The 21,463-nt window shown below is 44.1% G+C and overlaps 1 protein-coding gene and 1 long non-coding RNA gene across 2 annotated transcripts in view; one reads left to right on the forward strand and one right to left on the reverse strand.

The window, feature by feature from the left end:
• Nucleotides 1–656: 656 nt before the first annotated feature.
• Nucleotides 657–21,463, reverse strand: part of CRB1 (crumbs cell polarity complex component 1) — a 138,089-nt gene continuing 117,282 nt past the window's right edge. The window contains exon 12 of the mRNA XM_083506716.1: nucleotides 657–1,555. Coding sequence (XP_083362842.1) covers nucleotides 1,340–1,555 — 216 coding nt within the window. The 3' untranslated portion in view covers nucleotides 657–1,339. The remainder of the gene's footprint in view (nucleotides 1,556–21,463) is intronic.
• LOC310708506 lies at nucleotides 4,336–21,343 on the forward strand. Its single transcript, XR_014527066.1, has 4 exons — nucleotides 4,336–7,582; nucleotides 15,450–15,673; nucleotides 19,430–19,725; nucleotides 19,881–21,343. It is a non-coding gene; the product is annotated as an uncharacterized lncRNA (long non-coding RNA).

Raw genomic sequence — 21,463 nt, forward strand, 5'->3', positions numbered from 1 at the left:
ACCTACCTGTCTCCAGATATTGTGGGATTGCACTTCCACCAGCCTCAGCCAGCATGGCCAATGGTTTAGGGTGTTGGGAGTTGGGGTGATGGGAGTTGTAGTCCAACAATATCTGAAAGGCTGGAAATTCTTTGTCCCTGATTATTATTATTTTTAAAAAAACCCTGCACTGATGAGGGCCAGACCATCATTGGTTAGCGAGCTGCAGGATATAGTATCTGGCAGGGTGTTGGTTTCTTATTTTACAATTCTGGCTGCTTTGAATTTCATTAGAAAAGTAGGTCAATCAGGGGTGGGTAACCTGTGGGCCTCCAGATGTTGGGAGATTAAGCTCAATATCAGCCCCACCCAGCAAGATCAATAGTCCAAAATTATGGGGGGTCTAGCAAGCTGTAGGTTCACAACTTGATGTAAATTAAGGAACTACATTTTTTAAAAAACCAACAGTTTATTCTCCGTGAAAGGAACTATAGCTTCCTCTAGATCTGTAACAGATGCAGAGAATATTTGTCCTCCAGATGTTGCTCCCATCACTCCTGGTTATTGGCCATGTTCACATTGGGCTGATGGGAGTTGTAGTTCAGCAACATCTAGATCCCCAAACATGATCTAGAACAACCTGGTGGAAAAAGAGGTGCAATGAACACACCAAGCAGTGATCATTTGAAATGTTTATTTTGCTGCATGAAGAGCTTTCCCCCGCAGCATTAATTTAGTCCCTGATTAAAGAATTAAGATAGCTGTGCTGCTGAGAAAGACCTCTACTCCTAAAACTTCTTGAGATGATTGAACGGCAGACAGATTATCTGGGGTTACATGAGTGTTCCGCTTTGTCTTTTGCAGTGATGGTGAATGCTAGGCAGATGCACAGGGAATGAAACAAAATAGGTGGCTTCAGTTGTATCTGAAATGCAGGCACTTAACAAGTATACTAGAGTCATTGCCGTCTTTATAGCCTACAGGCGATTCGACTAAAGCTAAAATTTCCAGTGCAATAAATAAGAATTTCCAGAAAGTGGGAAATGAGATCTGCGGCCCCATAGTATTTCCAGGTATGCGTGTCTGAGTGCTCAGTTCCCTTTCCAAATGCAGTCCCTCACATCTCATGAAGGCTTCCATGAATATCAGAAGAATCGGAGGCTACTGGTGAAAGGGGCAAGCAGAAAAGCCCCCAGGTACACCTGGGATAATGTGCATGATGCTTTGGATACTGACCAAGGTGTCGAGTTAAATGGCAGAGGTCATCATGGTCTAGAGGGGTTTCCTTTCCCTGGTCTCCAGAACAACCCATTCTAGCCGGAGGCTTCCATATACGTAAGAGGTACAGCAAGAGTTCAAGCTAGATCAACCTTTCCATTGGGGGAGGTTGTACCATGTTCCACATTTCGACTCGGGACCCCTCTTTCTCCTGGCGGCTGGGGCTGTAGGTTCCTTGGGTAGCCCGTTTGTTGGAAGTTATGACGGAAGCTGTGGCCGCAAGGAGGAAGATCAGTAACAAGGCCAGTGTCACTGAGCCAATGGCGGTGAAAATATTGGAGGCCAGGTCAGTTGTTAGCTGGAAGGGTGGAAACAAGACACAATGTGGTTGGTGTGGAAAGAGAAAAGGAACATGCATAGGAGGAGTTACCATGAAGGGAAACCATGTGACGTGAACAATTCCCATTTAAAGGTATACCTACCAAGGAAAGTCCATCTGGTTAGTCTGTATTTGTAAGTGATGGGGGTATGCCGTTCTGTATTTTCTGAGGAATGAATTCATTTTTCGCTGTGCAAAAAAAACCTGTCAGCTGTTTTGTATACTGAAAAAGTCAGTTTTGCTGCTATATTTTCTGAATTGCTAAAATCGCATATTAAGAAAGATGGCAAGTTTCTGGGCTATAGCCAACATGGTAGTTCCACTGGTGCAAGGGACTTCCATGTACACAACCGAACTTCCTCTCCTTTCCCACACCAGAGACGGATTTAGGGGAGCGCAACCAGTTTGTTCACACTGGGTGTAGAGCCTTGGGGGTGCAGCAACTACAGTGGTACCTCGGTTTTCGAGCATCTCTGAAGCTGAATGTTTTGGTTTTCAAACGCTGAAAACCCAGAAGTAATTGCTTCTGTTTTTGAACACTTCTTGGAAGTTGAACAGCTTTTGCTACGTGTTTTTCAGTTTTTCCAATTGAACTTGCAGCCAGCCCTTTGCACTTCGGTCTTCAAACGTTTCAGAAGTCGAATGCTATTCCGGAAGAGGTTATGTCCGAAAACCAAGGTACCACTTTATTATGTGGAATGGAAGGTGAGAGGCAGTGGGAGACACAGAAATTTGAGACCCCAGGGTCTGGCACTGCCCACTTTCCCATAATCAGCTCTGGGCAGTTGGGGGACCCTCCAGTGAAGATTAGAGTGTGGCAGGGAGAGGAGAGTAAACAGAAGTCCAATTGTTCCAGTGAGATTACTCACATGGAACATTTGATACAAACTCGTTTCTTTAGATTATTTCTACCCCGCTTTTCAAACTATTTCCCCCCCAAACTAGCTTACTTTATCAAAACAGTTTACATGTGCCAAGGCAATCTGCATGTTGAAATTTGTTCTATATGCTTAATGATGCAAATGACTTCAAATATCTCTCCCAACCAGACTCCCACATTTCCCTGTAGTCTTCAGTGATGCCCCCTGTCTGCAGCTGCTTTAGTGATTTAGCTGATTTCCCCCCTGTTTTGTTTTGTTTTTAAGGGGAAAAACGTGTAGGATGGATGGATCTATTATGCTCTTTGATGCACAGGTTTTATAAATGCAAGGACATTTTCATGAAATCATTGCCCATAAAGCCAGTATAATCAAACATTCTTCCAATCAGCTGTTGGAAGAAGCTAGAATTTTGAGAGAGGAGGAAACTGTTTTAATGTGATCTCTCTGTTTCTAGTCCAATTTGCACTGGAAACCTCTGAAACAGCAGGAAGTACTATAGGAAAAACATGGTCATTGTGGACAACATCACCCTGGGAGGATTTTGATCGTCCAGGCAGATTTTGCTTTGGGTTTTTTTGATATGTATCCCTAGTGACAATTGAACTGTCAGAGATGGAACATGTGCTTGGGGCAGAACTTTCAAATCCAAAATGTTTTTTTAAAAAACAAACGAAAGAACTTGAGAGGTCAAAAGTCTCAAAAGCACTTCCTGGAGACTAGGGAACCCGATTTAGCTACCTGCGTGGAGGAATCTTTCTGACGTTGATTCCTACCGATAATGCTTTGAGTAAAAGCTCATCACTGTTTGGGGTTACTCTCTATATAGAAATGGCCTGTAGAGTAGCATTTACTTTGCAATGTTAGGAAGTGACAGCATGCCAGGAGAAACATTAAGAGATCCTTGAAGTGGGTGAGGGGAGGTTAAGTAAATCCATGGAGCATTCAAGAAATGTAAACTTGGCTCAGGGCTCATGATCAGCAGATATTACAGCCTCCTTCTGCCCTTATGATTGCCCTCTGTCTGAGGAAATAAAATCAATTATGATTATATTTAGAAAACGTGTTAATTATTATCTACAACACTCATGCCTCTTTTAGGCAAATCTTACAGGACCCCAGAGTCGGTCACGACTGAACCTAATGGTCAGGGGTCCCTTTACTTTTACCTAGGATTAGAAACCACATTTCCTTAAAAGTTATTTTTTAAAAATAATAAAGTCACTCTTAATTCCACCCCAGAGAGATGTGGCGTTGATTGGGAAACACTTTCCCATGACCACAACCATTGAGGGCAGGCCAGCACAACTTGAGTCCTCCCCATGCACTGCCCCACAGTTTTTGCCTTAAGATCAGAGCCCAAACTAATATCCTTGCATTTTGTGATGTGGTGTTTGATACAAAAGCGGTATGTATTGATTGGTAGGCTCGTCGAGGGAACGTGGTATCTCTCCAAAATGTAAACCCATGAATATAGCTTGGGAAAATATGAAATAACAAATTGCTTTAGGGGACCTATTCTGTGCAAAATTAATATTGTATAGTGGTAAGGTAAAGGTAAAGGGACCCCTGACCATTAGGTCGAGTTATGACTGACTCTGGGGTTGCGGCACTCATCTCGCTTTATTGGCTGAGGGAGCCGGTGTACAGCTTCCAGGTCATGTGGCCAGCATGACTAAGCCGCTTCTGGCGAACCAGAGCAGCACATGGAAACGCTGTTTACCTTCCCGCCGGAGTGGTACCTATTTATCTACTTGTACTTTTATGTGCTTTCAAACTGCTAGGATGGCAGGAGTAGCGACCGAGCAATGGGAGCTCACCCCGTCGCGGGGATTCGAACTGCCGACCTTCTGATCGGCAAGTCCCCTATTGTATAGTGGTACCTCGGGTTAATAACTTAATTCGTTCTGGAGTCCATTCTTAACCTGAAACTATTCTTAACCTGAGGTACTACTTTAGCTAACGGGGCCTCCCGCTGCTGCCGCCCCACCGGAACATGATTTCTGTTCTCATCCTGAAGCAAAGTTCTTAACCCGAGGTACTATTTCTGGGTTAGCAGAGTCTGTAACCTGAAGCGTATGCAACCCGAGGTACCACTGTACTCTGAAGTAAACCCCCTCCTCCAAGAAGTGGAAATTCTTCAAAGGTATTGAACTCACTCTTGATAGCAATGAAATCCTAATTAAAAACTTACTTTTTAAAAGAGTTGAACCCTTGGCAGACCAGCATGCATGATTGTTGGGCTGATGAATCATAAACTGAACTTTTGTGTTCCTGATATAAGGGATTGTTTCTTCATTCCTAAAGTATAATGGATTCAGGCCCCACCCCCTGCACCTTGTTACAGGTGCTAAACAGCTATGGTTTCCTTGCCGAACCTGGTTTTAATGGTCATTCTGGTAAAATATTGGTTGGTTAGCCAATTCAGATACTAGCTCTACATAAGAGCCCTTTCCCTTGATCGCCAAGTAACTTAGCTGCATGGCACGACACACAACTTTCAGCAGGCTTGCAATCTGCTACTTTCATTTTAAAGTAAATTATGCACAGCTTGATGGAGTAATCCCTTGTAACAGTTCAGTTCTCTCATCCAATTTCACAGCTATTCCCGCTGCCACCTTCCCTTTCCCATTGCACTAGATAGCAGCATAAACCCCTGGTTATTGACTTCCATACCAATCGGTTGGTTCCCACGGCAAGGTCCTGCTCTTCTGGGCAGGTTGCCTTGCTAGCTGTGGACTGACTTTAAAATTGCCAGCAGGCTCGCCAGTCGAGTCCCATCAGGATCAAGTATATATTGCTTGGCCAGCTGATAGCTGGGTGATTAATTAACATAAAAGAACTTGGCTTATTGGAGAGAAGTGCTTTATTAGGCTTTTGTTTTGTTTTTGAAATGATGTTGATGGAAGAGGTTTTGGCTGATCCTAAACATTAGGGTCTGCTAGCCCACCGTATTTCAATGCCTAGGAACACAGAGATGAGCATTGGCTGGTCTCTGAAGTTTACAATGAAGCCCTGAACCATATCTTAGGACACAAAATAAACTGGCTAATAAGAGAGAGAAGTTGGTGTTGTAAAATGGTCTCTGGAAGGGTGGACGAAAATGCCATACCTTCATCAAGTAATATAAACTTTAAAGCCCTTTGCCACCCAGGGCCAGGCTATTTTGGCCACCTTTAATAATATGAGGCTGCCTAAGTTTTATATCATAATAGGAGGTCCTGCTTCCATTGGCAGAGAGTGGAGAGAGGGTTTTCTCAGTGGTGGCAGAAATCTCTAAGAGAGAGACAGCAAAATCCCTCTCCTGTTTTTAGACTAGGGGTCTAAACTTGTGGTCCTCCAGCTGTTGTTTGACTTGAAGCCCCATATGCTGGAAGCTGCCCAGAGTGGCTGGGGCAACCCAGTCATATGAGTGGGGTACAATTATTGTAAGTCCCATCAGCCCCAGCACCTGGCCAATAGTCGAGCATGATGGGAGTTGTAGTCCAACAACCTCTGGAGGGACATAGGTTCCCCATTCCTATTTATAAATATTGTTTTCCCCCCTACATGTTTATAAAGCTCCTGTGCTTTTGAGATGATTTGGGCTCTTTTTATTTTTACAATTTAAGGTGCTTTGGGGAATGGATATTTTTTTAAAAAGTGGAAAGTAAGTAACTTAAAATAAATGAAATTCACATCAAATGGGATTTTCTAGGTTCACAAAGTGATTATGTGAAACTACTTCAGACTTAGTCAGACTTTTTTGTCCAGTACAGTCTGATTTAGTTGGGAAACGTTTTCTAAGATTTGAGGGCAAAGCTCTTTAACTGGAGAGACTGTTTTTTGACCACAGAACTATATGCCAGCTATGCTGTTAGAATCATAGAATTGTAGAGTTGGAAGGGACCCCGAGGGTCATCTAGTCCAACCCCCTGCAATGCAGGTATCTCAACACACTGTCTCCCATCCAAGTTGAAACCATAGCGGGCCCTGCTTAGCTTTGCAAATGTGCTAGCGGTTTTATTGATACACCACTTGTATTGTTAAAGCTTAAATGGTCATTATCTGGGTAGGAAAGACGGGAGGTTGTTCTGAAAGCTTCTCAGAGGGAAGAGTGGGATGATTTAAGGGGCAATAAATAAATAGTCCGCCTTGTAGCTCTACCTTTTGCATATCATGCCACAAGCAGCCAGATGGCAAATTCCTCACTTGGATTAACATCGGCCACAAACTCCAATTATGTGAGTAATTGTTCACCAACGGGAGCCTGGTATTCACAACAGGGCATGTGATAACTGTTGGAATAGCTGGTCTTTAGAGACTACGGCTACTCTGAGGCACCAGATGGTTAGGAATATGGGCTCAAGCCAAACACTCCTCAGATTACAAGAGGCCCTCGGAGGCCTTCGGATGTAGGCCTTTATGCCGATTACCACTTTATAGAATGAAAATATAGATCTCATAGCCTTGCTTGTCAGCCTGGCATAGCACCTTTTCCACTTTTATCGAGACACTTCTGTCACTCACTCTATGAGTGTTAAATAGGGTTTCCACCAAATTTCACATGAAGTTAAATATGAAGTGAATTTGAAGGTTCTCCTGTAAGGAGAACATCTAGGCTTATGAGGGAAGGCAAAAGAATTTTGCTTTAAGTTCTGCATAAATTCATCCCCAACGATTTTGTGAAAAGAAGAGATTTGTCTCTCAAAGATTTTGCTGAAAGAGAAATTTGGAGATTTCCTCCTCAGTGAAAACGTATTAAGGATTTCAAAGGAAGCCAGTAGATCAGGGATGGGGAACCTGGGACTTCTATTCTCTTTCAATTCCAGCCACCATAGACAGTGGTCAGAGATGATGGGAATTTGTAGTCCATCAACAGCTAAGGGGCTGCAGGATCCCCATCACTGTGTTAGACAAACAGAATTCGTTGGCACTAAGGTTTTGATCAAGACAGCTACTCTGGTGGCGATATTGAAAGGAACTATTGTGGGAAAACAATTTAAAAGGCAAGGAAATGTTTTTGTTTCAAGGTACGTGGTGATTTTCAATGGCATCCTGGTATTTCAGAAGACTAGCCGAATAATAACAACGTTGTGTGACAGCATGCCAGAAAGTTCTGAAACCACCTCCCTCAGCAACTAAGCTGGTAAGTGCAAAAATTTCTAAAATTTATACATTTGTAAAATATTGTGTGAAGTCTTGCTATAGCCCAGTTTGCATATACATGTCTCAGATTGATACATCTAGAGTTATTATGTTTTGCACCTGTATGTTCCACCCATGTGTTGTCCCTTCCCTCTTTCCTTCTCAGTGTACTGACAATTCAACATTTTCTGGGTTATGGAATCAAAGAATTGAAAAGGACCTTGAGGGTCATCTAGTCCAATGCCCTGCAATGCTGGAAGCTCAACTATATCATCCATGACAGATGGCCATCCAACCTTTGCTTTAAAACCTCAAATGAAGTCCGCCACCTCCCAAGGGAGCCCGTTCCACTGTAAAACAACTCTTACCATCAGAAGGTTCTCCCTGATGTTTAGTCAGAATCTGCTTTAATTCATTGTTAATTAATCCATTGTTTCCCATGTCACATAGAGGAGGGAGAAAGGTTGTTTTCTGCTGCTCCAGAGAAGCGGACACGGAGCAATGGATCCAAACTACAAGAAAGAAGATTCCACCTAAACATTAGGAAGAACTTCCTGACAGTAAGAGCTGTTCGACAGTGGAATTTGCTGCCAAGGAGTGTGGTGGAGTCTCCTACTTTGGAGGTCTTTAAGCAGAGGCTTGACAACCATATGTCAGGAGTGCTCTGATGGTGTTTCCTGCTTGGCAGGGGGTTGGACTCGATGGCCCTTGTGGTCTCTTCCAACTCTATGATTCTATGATTCCCATTTCAGCCAAACTTTGAAACGATGGTTGCTTGGATTGGCATAAAACAGAATCTCCAACCACAGTTCATTTTGGTTTAAGATCCTGGCTTGGTCTGATCTTGGGAACCACAGTTTCCCTGTTCAGACACTGAAATAATAATTAACTCGGGAAGTGTTGAAGCATTGCAGAAGAGGAGAGAAGGAGCAGCACAAGGATGCTGTATGAGATACATGTCTGAATTGGGCCTGTGTCAGGAGTGCAGGCTGGCTGGATGATGAGATTAACCAGATGCAAGCACTAGCATTCAGCGATTTTGCATATGCTTCCCACATTGCTTTCCTAACGCCTTACAATATGCATAGAAAAGTGTTGAGATGTCCCCCATCTCTGCCCATCTCCCTGGACAACTAATGTATACCATACACATAACTTCCCAGCTGTTCCAAATTCCTTGGATCTTGCACAGTCAGATATGCTTAGCAATATAAGAAATAACTCGGAGAACTGCCCTCTTCAGTCAGTGCTAGGATTCTGCAAAACAAACCTGGCAGCTTAGTGAATATTTAGCACGAATCACTGGTTAGCAAAATAGCTCTTTGGGTGGTTCATGCTGTCAGACAGCAAGATAGCAAGCCAACAACTCTTCTGTCTGGGTGCAACACTTAAATTGCAGCCATCTTCTGCTTCCAGCTCTAAATATTGATTGTCAGAAGCCAGGGCCCTGCCGGCCTCACATATTACACATAGCTACTATGTTTTTGCTCACTGATAAGTAGACGATTGTGACCTGTGTGAGCAAGTCTATCTGTGTATTATCCCCGTGACTAGTTCATTGGAAGAAAGTTAATCGAGGGTCAGGGATCGCAGAGCAAGCACAACTGATTTGGGTTTGAAAGAAACATGGAAATCATTTTTAAAGTACTGAAATACAGTGGTACCTCAAGTTACAGACGCTTCAGGTTACAGATGCTTCAGGTTACAGACTCCGCTAACCCAGAAATAGTACTGGGTTAAGAACTTTGCTTCAGGATGAGAACAGAAATTGCCCGGCGGCGGCAGCAGGAGGCCCCATTAGCTAAAGTGGTACCTCAGGTTAAGAACAGTTTCATGTTAAGAACGGACCTCCAGAACGAATTAAGTTCTTAACCCGAGGTACCACTGTATTTGCTTTTCTTTTTGACGAGATGGTTATCCATGGCTGGATCATTTATCTTGCATCTCAGATCTGAGCCTCTGGATGGTGATTGTCCAATTGTGGCAATAGTGTCTGATTAGCACCCTGTATATTTCTTTTATTTTCTTTTTTTTAGGGACGCGGGTGGCGCTGTGGGTAAAACCTCAGTGTCTAGGACTTGCTGATCGTATGGTCGGCGGTTCAAATCCCCATGGCGGGGTGAGCTCCTGTTGTTCGGTCCCAGCTCCTGCCCACCTAGCAGTTCGAAAGCACCCCTAAGTGCAAGTAGATAAATAGGGACCGCTTTATAGCGGGAAAGTAAACGGCATTTCTGTGTGCTGCACTGGTGCTGGCTCGCCAGATGCAGCTTCGTCACGCTGGCCACGTGACCCAGAAGTGTCTTCGGACAGCGCTGGCTCCTGGCCCCTTGAGCGAGATGAGCACGCAACCCTAGAGTCGGTCACGAGTGGCCCGTACGGGCAGGGGTACCTTTACCTTTATATTTCTTTTTACAGACTTCTGTCAATTAAAGTGAACTTAGTAAATTGGTCAGTTTCCTGCTGAGGCTGTTTTTCAGTAAGTTAGATATCTAACTAACTGTGTTTCAGGATTTAACTGTGTTTGAAGGGACTGCGTTCCAACTGCGGATGGGGGAGGGAATTCAATTCAGTTCACATGTAAAAATCCAAACCTATCTGGTTTACACTTTTTGAAACACAGCCATCCTTGGAAACACACACTTTTCTAAATTTTACAATTCAGTTCCCCACCAAGTAATGTGTACAAAATTGCATATACTAGGATAAAATGCAAAATGCCCTACACTGTGCATATGAAAAGGTGCATATTAGAGGAAGTTGTATATAGACAGGGACGCGGGTGGCGCTGTGATCTAAACAACTGAGCCTAGGGCTTGCTGATTGGAAGGTCGGTGGTTCAAATCCCCGCGACGGGGTGAGCTCCCGTTGCTCGGTCCAAGCTCCTGCTAACCTAGCAGTTCGAAAACACATCAAAGTGCAAGTAGATAAATAGGTACCACTCTGGTGGGAAGGTAAACGCCGTTTCCGTGTGTTGCTCTGGTTTCTCCAGAAGCGGCTTAGTCATGTTGGCCACATGACCCAGAAAAACTGTCTGCGGACAAACGTCAGCTCCCTTGGCCAGTAAAGCGAGATGAGCGCCGCAACCCCAGAGTTGTTTGTGACTGGACTTAACTGTCAGGGGTCCTTTACCTTTTATCTATAGACATCTGTGCATTAAGAGAATTTTGCATTAAATGCTGATAAATGTGCATGGGGACTTTTTTTTAAATAAAAAAAATACAAACTGATCTTCCCCTGCACATGACCTGCATCCCCTCCATATCTACTCTAAAGAGTTGGGAAAATGCCTAGAACAGATTTAAGGGGCACACGGGATTTCAGATTCTTTTACTTTCCTAGTCTTAAGTTCAGTTTTCCTCATGAAAAGCCCTCATGAAAATTTATCAGTGTTTTAGTAAGTAATTTTACCTAAGACAATTTAATTTTCTATGTTATTTTCAGGCACATGCATTTTATGTACACTGCCCCGAAATATGCACATTTTTGTGTACATTATTTGGTTGGGGAAATCCAGTTACAAAATTCGGAGATGCACACATTTCAAAAGATTGCTGTGTTTTGGGGGAAAGTGTGAACCAAATGCCCTGCCCTTGCATAATATATCTCCATCTCCATCTCCATCTCCATCTCCATCTCCATCTCCATCTCCATCTCCATCTCCATCTCCATCTCCATCTCCATCTCCATCTCCATCTCCATCTCCATCTCCATCTCCATCTCCATCTCCATCTCCATCTCTCCATCTCTCCATCTCTCCATCTCTCCATCTCTCCATCTCTCCATCTCTCCATCTCTCCATCTCTCCATCTCTCCATCTCTCCATCTCTCCATCTCTCCATCTCTCCATCTCTCCATCTCTCCATCTCTCCATCTCTATCTCTCCATCTCTATCTCTATCTCTATATTGTTAAAGCATACTTGATTTCTCCCTTTAAAAAGCAAGATAGTGACTTTCCTAAAAGAGAAAGGGACTGTCCCTGGAAAGTTGGAACAATTGGATTGTTGTGTGCCAGAAGCGGAAACCTTTACTGAAAACAACAGCAGTTATTTGGATTTTTGCTAGTTGAAACTACTTCCATTTCAAGATGGAATTCACCATTTTAACCTGTGAGGACCTGATCAATCCTCGCACGTCAAGGGGTATAATGAAGATGGGTATTTGAATTGCCATTGAAATCTCTTCCTCAGTCATTGCCTCCCTCTAATAGATGATGCTTGTAAGTTTAAGTGCATTTCAAGTTGCGCTGGACATCAGGCTCTGACCAGGGTGTGAACATTTGGGGCAGATCTAGAGATCCTTAACCTGAGATCAGGTTCGCAGATTTTAAAAATGTGGCCTTATAGTAGCAGACTGTGCCATATACTCCCCCCCCTTCCCTGTGTAGCTTGTACTCCCAAGTGAATCATCCTTTCTAATGTAAATAAAGCTTAGAAGATCCCCAGTAGCTTCTCCTGGTGCCTGAGCTTCATACTCCTGTGGGAATGTTGCATGAAGACAGAAGGGGAGAAAACGAAACCGGAGAGACTTGATTTCAGCTAAAATATTCCAAGACATTGAAATGATCTATTCCCATCCATCTCATTATCTGTAATTGCCCCCAAACCAATGAAGCCCTGTTTCTTTTTTAACTAGCAGTATGTGCCCCCCCCCGCCTGCTGTATCAACAGAAACAGGGGAGTTGCCACATCCATTTTGGCGCCTTTCTGAAATCCCCTTGTGGATTTTACTTCTTACAAGGTGGAAGTTTGACTAGGCACAAATCCCAAAGGGAGGGATGCCAGCCCTTCAGGTAACGTGGGAAACCAAATGAAGAGCCACACACTTGAGCCCACACTGTGCCTGACGCTGGGTGTGTCCCCATGCAGTTTCTCTTCTGGTTTTGCAAGATTTAAAAGAGGGTAAGGTAGGACGTGCCTGTTTTCATCAGGGAAATATTGAAGAGTATGGAGTTATGTGTACCCTGAGCCAAGGAGATAAGTAAATATACAGTGGTACCTCAGGTTAAGTACTTAATTCGTTCCGGAGGTCCGTTCTTAACCTGATACCGTTCTTAACCTGAAGCACCACTTTAGCTAATGGGGCCTCCTGCTGCTGCCACGTCGCCGGAGCCCAATTTCTGTTCTCATCCTGAAGCAAAGTTCTTAACCTGAAGCACTATTTCTGGGTTAGCGGAGTCTGTAACCTGAAGCATATGTAACCTGAGGTACCAGTGTATAACCTTGAGAAGACATCTGAAGACAGCCCTGTATAGTTTTATTATCATCTTATATATATATTGGAAACTGCCCAGGGTGGCTGGGACAACCCAGTCAGATGGGTGGGCTCTAAATAACATTATTATTATTATTATTATTTATTATTATTATTATTATTATTATTATTGAACAAGACAATCCCTATTTTCACTGGAGCAATGTTAGAGGGTATGTAGTCCTCCTCACAGAACCATAGTTCCCAGGATTCCCTTGGGCATGGGGAGGGATTAAGAGGTTTGTAGTGTAGATTAGTGTTGGTTCCAGTTTTTCTTTGGACAGGGGTCATAACAATGTCCTTGGATAGGTAAAAAAGGTAAAAGACCCCTGGATGGTTAAGTCCAGTCAAAGGCAACTATGGGGTTGTGGCGCTTTCAGGCCAAGGGAGCCAGTGTTTGTCCACAGACAGCTTTCCAGGCCATGTGGCCAGCATGACTAAACTGCTTCTGGTGTAACGGGACACTGTGGTGGAAGCCAGAGCTCACGGAAACACAGTTTACCTTCCCACCGCTGTGGTGCCTATTTATCTACTTGCACTGGTATGCTTTCAAACTGCTAGGTTGGCAGGAGCTGGGACAGAGCAACAAGCTCACTCCGTCACGGGGATACGAACTGCCAACCTTTTGGTTGGCAAGCCCAAAGAGGCTCAGGGGTTTAGACCACAGTGCCACTCATGTCCCTTGGATAAGATGCCCTGAGTGGGCCCTTCTCCTTATGATTCTCACCAGGACTGTTATTCAAGACAGATAGTGTCGCATGATCCTTTCTTTCCATGGCCATGAAACCTAGCAATAAGCAGCCACTGAATGAACAGTCAGCATTCATGCCCACAAAACATTCAACAAGTTCTTGAACAAATTTGTTTAACCCTCCCGAAAATGCCTCTGCGAGCAAAATAAATTGGAACGCCTAAGATTAAGAACAAAGCCCAATGTATTCTAAATTAGGTGTACAATTTAAATTAATTAATTCAAAGGACTGGAAGAGTCTTGCAGTTCTTGTTTTAAAAGGGATCACCTTGGAGCTGAATAAATCATTGGCAAGGCATGGAAAGAAGCAACAGAATAGGTGCTTATATAGGCAGATGTTAGGACCATCCTTATTTTCGAGGGAAAGTCCCGACCAATTTTATTTATTTACTTTTTTATTTTTATTTAACAAAATTTATACACTGCTTGATTATAAGAAAACCTCGATGTGGTTTATAAAACATGAAAACTATGGGCCAGCCACCTTCTTTTCTGTATAATGTCCTTGTCTGCGGGCAAACACCAGCTCCCTCGGCCTGAAGCGAGATGAGCGTCGCACACCATCGTCACGTTTCACTGGACTTAACCGTCCAGGGGTCCTTTACCTCATACGTAAGACCAGGAGCCAAGAACTTGCTTTCTTGTCACTCCTAAAATTTAACTGTTATTCATGTAGAATGCAGATTCTCTTTAAAGTGAAAAACAAACTGATAGGCTATGGAGCTTCCTGTTATGTATGGAAGGACAGAGGAAACCTATTCCATTATAAGTAGTTATCATTTTTGAATGATTAAGCTAGACATAGGCTTTGCATGGGACGCGGGTGGCACTGTGGGTTAAACCACAGAGCCTAGGACTTGCTGATCAGAAGGTTGGTGGTTCGAATCCCCACCATGGGGTGAGTTCCCATTGCTCGGTCCCTGCTCCTGCCAACCTAGCAGTACAAAAGCATGTCAGAGTGCAAGTAGATAAATAGGTACCGCTCCAGCAGGAAGATAAACAGCGTTTCCGTGCGCTGCTCTGGTTCGCCAGCAGCGGCTTAGTCATGCTGGCCACATGACCTGGAAGCTGTACGCCGGCTCCCTCGGCCAATAAAGCGAGATGAGCGCCACAACCCCAGAGTCGGCCACGACTGGACCTAATGGTCAGGGGTCCCTTTACCTTTATCTTAGGCTTTGCGTGTCTCTTTTGAATTGTTACAATATTATGATATGAAGTAACAAAACCCTGGGTCTGCATTGTAGTCCGCCAAATCTGGAGACTGTCGGGGTTTAAATGCACACAAAATACATTGAATAATAACAACTAATTAATAATAATAACCTTAATGACAAAAAATGTTCTTATCGTGCACTGCTTTGCCACCTCACCTACAAGTTCTGGTGGACCTTGTTGAATCTTGCTCCCCCTTTTAACTATTGAAATTTGAAGTGGTGCCTCTGGACTAGAGGGCGTTTTGCTCTTTGCCTGTTTTTGAACGGAGATGGCACGGGGTAAGGGCAGAATTACAAAAGAAAGATGCACATGGCCAATGGAGGGAGAGGATGAGGGAACGTAGTTATTCAGTCCTTGACACCTTTTTAAGTCAGTATGATAATTACTCAGGAATAACTGCATAAGGATGACTATGCAAATGGGGAATAAATTATTCATGAGGCAGCGGGCATTTATTATTGTAATTTAAGTGTCATTAGGACATGTTCACATAACTAACACTTGCGGTTAATGAATATATTAAGTAATCTCTGAAAGGCAAATTCGGTGAGAATCCCAAACTCCTTCACTTACAGTGTTTTAGTTGCGCTGAATTTGATACTGCTGTTGTCTGCCACACTCATTCATGTTTTCTATTGTTGTTGCTGTTAGGTGTGTAACGTTGTGAGGAACGGTTGAGAGAGTTGGGCATGCCTAGCCTGGGAAAGAGGCGACTGAGAGGCGATACAATGGCCATCTTCAAATATCTCAAGGGCTGTCACATGGAAGATGGAGCAAGCTGGTTTTCTCCTGCTCTGAAGGGTAGGAGCCAAACCAATGGATTCAAGTTACAAGAAAGGAGATTCCGGCAAAATACCAGGAATAACTTTCTGATGGTAAGAGCTGTTCGACAGTGGAACAGATGCCCCTGTGAGGTCGTTGAACTTCCCTCCTCTGAAGGTTTCAAACCTCTGAAGGTTTGAAGAGAGCCAGTGTGGTGTAGTGGTTAAGAGTGGTGGACTCTTAATCTGGGGAACCGGGTGTGATTCCCCGCTCCTCCACATGCAGCTGCTGGGCGACCTTGGGCCAGTCACACTTCTCTGAAGTCTCTCAGCCCCACTCACCTCACAGAGTGTTTGTTGTGGGGGAGGAAGGGAAAGGAGAATGTTAGCCGCTTTGAGACTCCTGAAGGGGAGTGAAAGGCGGGATATCAAATCCAAACTCTTCTTCTTCTTCTTCTTTTAAAGCAGAGGTTGGATGGCCATCTGTCATGGATGCTTTAGTTGGTCCTTTCCAACTCTACAATTCTATAATTCTAACTTGCCCCCAAGGCTAAAATAATATTATCCAGCAGACCTTGCAAAAGTAGTGTGTGGGCTAGCTACCAAGAGAGTAAGGAAGATGAGGATCCATTACATTTTAAGTCTGTGCCATATAGACCATTCCTGTGTGCCACACTTTTCAAGCAGGCTACTGCTTGAGTAGGAGCTCCTACTCAAAAGTGCAGTCCATATTAGTTTCTCACAATGACTAAACCAAGTGCATGATGGGAGTGGGAACTTGTGGAACATCAGCTCTTCCAGTAGCGTGGGATGTGATACTCTTCCACGTGGTCTAGTGTGTGCTTGCAGAGTTACGCTTACCTCCAGTCTAAATTTATTGGGCGTGTTGTTGCCTCTCCAGTTTGGAGAGATCCTGTTCCTTTGGATTCTACCACCCTGAACACGTTGCTGTCACCTGAACCTCAAGGATGACAACTGGAGAAACTGGTGTTTGATGTGTGAAAGGGAAATACAGTGGTGCCCCGCAAGACGAATGCCTCGCAAGACGGAAAACTCGCTAGACGAAAGAGTTTTCCGTTTTGGAGGTGCTTCGCAAAACGAATCTCCTATGGGCTTGATTCGCAAGACGAAAATGTCTTGCGAGTTCCTGCGGGGTTTTTTCCCCTCCCCCCTTTTTCTAAGCCGCTAAACTGCTTATCAGCTGATCCGATAAGCCGCTAAAAGCCGCTAATAGTGCTAATAGCGCTAATCCGCTAATCCGTCAATGGGCTTGCTTTGCAAGACGAAAAAACCGCTAGACGAAGAGAATCACAGAACGGATTCTCTTCGTCTTACGAGGCACCACTATACAGTGGTCATTCATAGCCGTATGACTGTTGCTTGGGGGGAAATCGGACATCTACAGTGAGCCTTGTCATGGCAGACACCCAAGCTTGCCAGCTGCTGGTTCCAGATTTATATGAGTGCTACCCCATTCATTCTAATGGAGGAAGCAGATATACTGTATTTTTCGCTCTATAGGACGCACCAGCCCCTTCCATTTCTCCTCCCACTTAGCTGAAGGGGCACTGCGCAGAGAGGGGGAGAATTTTTTTCCTTGTTCTCCCCCTCTAAAACAAGGTGCGTTTAGTGCGTTCAAGGTGCGTTCAGTCTCCTTCAGTGAAGGCGACCCGAAGCTTCGGGTTCCTTTCGACCTGCTCTTTGGGGCTGGCGGGGGGAAGCGCTGCTTTCCCCCACCGCCAGCCCCAAAGATCAGGTCAGGGAGCAGCGCAAAGGGGAAATGTGTGTGTGTCCTATGGAGCGAATGCAAGACTTTCCTGGCTTCAGCGAAAGGAACCTGAAGCCTCCGGAGCGCAGCGGGAACTCGCACTGCACTCCGAAGGCTTCAGGCGGCCATACCTGAAGCCTGGAGAGTGAGAGGGTTGGTGCGCACTGACCCCTCTCGCTCTCCAGGCTTCAGCGAAAGCAACGTGAAGCCTCCGGAGCGCGGAGGGAGCGCTCCCTCTGCGCTTCGGAGGCTTCGCGTTTCTATCACTGAAGCCAAGGAGCCTGCATTCGCTCCATAGGACGCACACACATTTCCCCTTAATTTTTGGAGTGGGGAAAGTGTGTCCTATAGAGCGAAAAATACGGTATGTATGCATTGTTCTATATGAGTGGATTTTCTATTCCTCCACTGTAATGACTGTTTAGGGAAGTTTTTGATGTTTTATTGTGTCTTTAATATTCTGTTGGGAGCCGCCCAGAGTGACTGGGCAAACCAGGCCAGATGGGTGGGGTATAAATAATAAATAATAAGTTGTTGTGATGATGATGATGACTGGGGGCGGCAGCATGCACAAGAAATCCATGTGAACATCCAAGCACAAGTCCCTAAGTAAAACCCTAGGCCAGTCTAGTAGGGTGTCTTGAATTTTTCAACTTCCAAATTCCCAAAATGAGGATTGCAAAAAAAGGGGGGGGGGCTGTAACATGACTTGGGAGTTCAAAATATACTTTGGTAAAATTAATATGATATAGTTCTGCTTGGTAAGTAAAATGTGTGTAAAATTGCACAGCAATCATTAAAACTGATTGCCAAGTACTTGCAGTTTTAGTCTATATTAATATTTTTACTATCAAATTGGTGGCCATCACTATATTTTGTGGAACCAGGTTAGTTGAGAGACCGCCTTATCCCTTACACGCCCAGTAGATCTCTGTGGTCTGTGGAAGAGTTTCTCATGCAAGTTCCAAAGATCTCAGGCCTCTGCTCTGCAGTAACTTGGAGCAGGGGTTTTGTGTGTGGCTGCCCCTGTTCTGTGGAACAGCATTCCTCTCGTGGTACGACAGGTGCCCATCACCTGCACTTTCTGTAAACAATTGAAGACGTTTTTGTTTCAAAAGCTTTCCCAGATAGATAAATGGGTCTTTACCATGGGTGTCTACTTCGGAAATTTTGTTTCAAATGCATTTGCTATTTCTTTTTCATTATCTTGAGTTCACATTGCCTTGAGATGGTTGTTTTGAAGGTGATTAGTCAATCAATCATAATTATAATATCTATGTTCTGTGTGAAGAATTATTTCCTTCCCTTTTTTATCTGCCTGGATCTCCCACAATTGAGCGTTGTTTGATTAAACAGGTTCTCATATCACGAGAGAGGGAGAAGCTTTTCTCCCTACATACCATGTATCACACAGGAAACGGTAAACCTGGCATGTGAACCCCTTCCTATAATTTTGAAGGAAAATGTCACCAGTCCACTTTAAATTCTTAAATGGCAGTGCTTCAGCAGCCAGCCATTTTTTAGGAAATGCGTGGAGTGTTTATTCCTTTATTGTAAATGGAGCCTTAAACCGCAAGCCTTCAGAAGTAAGTCCCACTGTATTTAATGGAGCTTACTCCCAGGTAACCGGGTAAACGCTGTGCAGCCTTACACTACAACCCTAAGCATTTTTACTCAGAACTAAGTCCCACTGAGTTCAATAGGATTTACTCAGGTATGTTCCTGATCAGTCTCACAGTTTCTTCTTCTTCTTATTATTATTAGTAGTACAGTGGTACCTCGGGTTACATATGCTTCAGGTTACACACTCCGCTAACCCAGAAATACTACCTCGGGTTAAGAACTTTGCTTCAGGATGAGAACAGAAATCGTGCTCTGGCGGCATGGCAGCAGTGAGAGGCCCCATTAGCTAAAGTGGTGCTTCAGGTTAAGAAGAGTTTCAGGTTAAGAACGGACCTCCAGAACGAATTAAGTACGTAACCGGAGGTACCACTGTATTTATTGTTGTTGTTGTTAGCCGCTCTGAGCCCAACTTTGGCTGGGGAGGGCAGGATATAAATATTATTATATTATTAATTATATCTCATCTTTTCCCCCGTCAGAGACTCAAGGCAGCCTACAGCTAAAATTCCATTCCATTCATCTGTTGAAGGCATCGTACACGATCCCTTTCCTCGCACATTTTTTCTTTCCAACAATCTTGTGAGGTAGGTTGGGCGGAAAGGTTGTAATTTAGTCAAGGTGATCAATGTATATTTTTGTGCGGGCCATCAAATGCCAGAGAAACCTCTTGATGTAGAATAGAATGTTCCTATTTTCATTGGAGAAATGTTGGAGGGCATGTGTAACACATTGCAGTAATCTAACCTAGAGGTTACTAGAGCATAACTGCAGTGGCGTAGCGTGGTGGGTGCAGGGGGGGCCGGCCGCACCAGGCGCAACATCTGGGGGTTAGGGTTAGGGGGCGCAAATCCACAGGTTAGGGGGCACAAATTACTTGCCTTGCCCCGGGTGTTGACAACCCACGCTATGCCACTGCATAACTGACAGTAGTCAGGCTATCCCTGTCCAGACGGGCACAGCTGGGCCACCAACCGAAATTTATGGAAGGCACTGTGGCCACCTGAGTCTCGAGCAACTGCAAAGTTATTCAGAGGTATGGGAGAACTAAATTATTTACTCAATTGGGCAAAGTATACAACCTCAACCGTTATGATATTGTTGCTGACTCAGGATAGCAATTGAGTCAGGTACATATTGTTCTGATGCACTCTTCTTTTAGCTTTTGGTGGGTGACTGGGGGGAAGGGAACTGAGGAAGAAAGAGAAATTAAAATTTAAGCAGATAAAAATCCCAAGTGGTTTCTCTTTTTCTGATGACATTTGGTGAAATCAAAATAGCAGGCACCAAATGTATTCTGGAAATGAAGGCTCTCTGTCCTCAGGGAGGGTGGATGATCGTCTCCTTACTTGGAATACACACGTCTCGGGAGATGTTTAAGCAATCGCACACCTCAGGGGTTGGGCGGAAGGCGGCGTTGGGGGGAGTGAACTTCGGCTTTCTGGGTAGCAGATTCCCGACGCACATGAAGCAAATGAGAACGCAGGCAACAGCACAAACAAAAAGGGAGATGTAACATGACAAAGGCAGAAGGTTTATTGTTATGTACAACGACAGGAGAGCTAAGTGCATGCAGATGCCCACACAGACACACAATGTAGCTGAAAAATACACATTCACAAAGAGAAGGACAAACAAGCATGTGTGAAGACAGAGGATGTTCTTGATGACGAGGTGGTTAAAGAAAGCGACAGTCTGCAGGGTTGCATTGAGAACACCAGCATTAAAAGCATGTATACAGTTCAATAAGACTAGAACGCAGCTTTTCAGTATTGTGTTAGTGATCACATAAGACACATCATACGTATACAGTTTCCCTCCGATATCAGGCTCCTAGCTCTGCACAAATATTCAGAGGGTTATTTATACGCTCCGTGTCTATCTTATATGGTTTTTGTGCTTGATCTATTTTTCATCTCGTGAAATAGCAGCACAGTATGCAAGGGAAATGCCCCTGAGAGTTCAAAGTTTCCAAATTCCATGTTTCCTTACACCAACCTAAAATGCACCTTGCTTTTTGTAGATCCCTTTGTGGTGCTTAGCTCTCGTTCAAGTTTCTATTCTTTTCCTTATGTGCCTATAAAGACATCTTATCTATGGCAATCAGCTCTGAGCTCTTTTGTAATGGATTTAAAAAATAGTATGCTTCAGCTATGACAATCTCTAAGGCAACCTTCTCCAACTGTGTGGGATGCCCTTCCTGCACAAATCCCAATGGGTTTCTGGCACCAGTGAAAAATGTATCTGTTCACCCAGGCCTTTGGTTAACTGGATGTGGAGCTTCCGACCTGCCCCTGCTGGTTTTATTTATTGCTGTATGTAATGTGGTGTTATTTAATTTGTGACAGTGCTATATTTTTTTTTAGAAAAAGAGGTGCCAGAATGCTTTGCTTGTTCTCTTAAATACCAATGGTGTCTACCTGAGAAATTTATATACTGCCCTTCATCTGAAGATCGCAGGGTGGTTTTTAAAGTTTCATAGGATTATTAAATTGATTGCTTAAGTCCTTCTTGGT

The sequence above is a fragment of the Podarcis liolepis genome, assembly GCF_965112155.1.
Source record: "Podarcis liolepis genome assembly, chromosome: 6".
In the NCBI taxonomy this organism is placed as follows: Eukaryota; Metazoa; Chordata; class Lepidosauria; order Squamata; family Lacertidae; genus Podarcis; species Podarcis liolepis.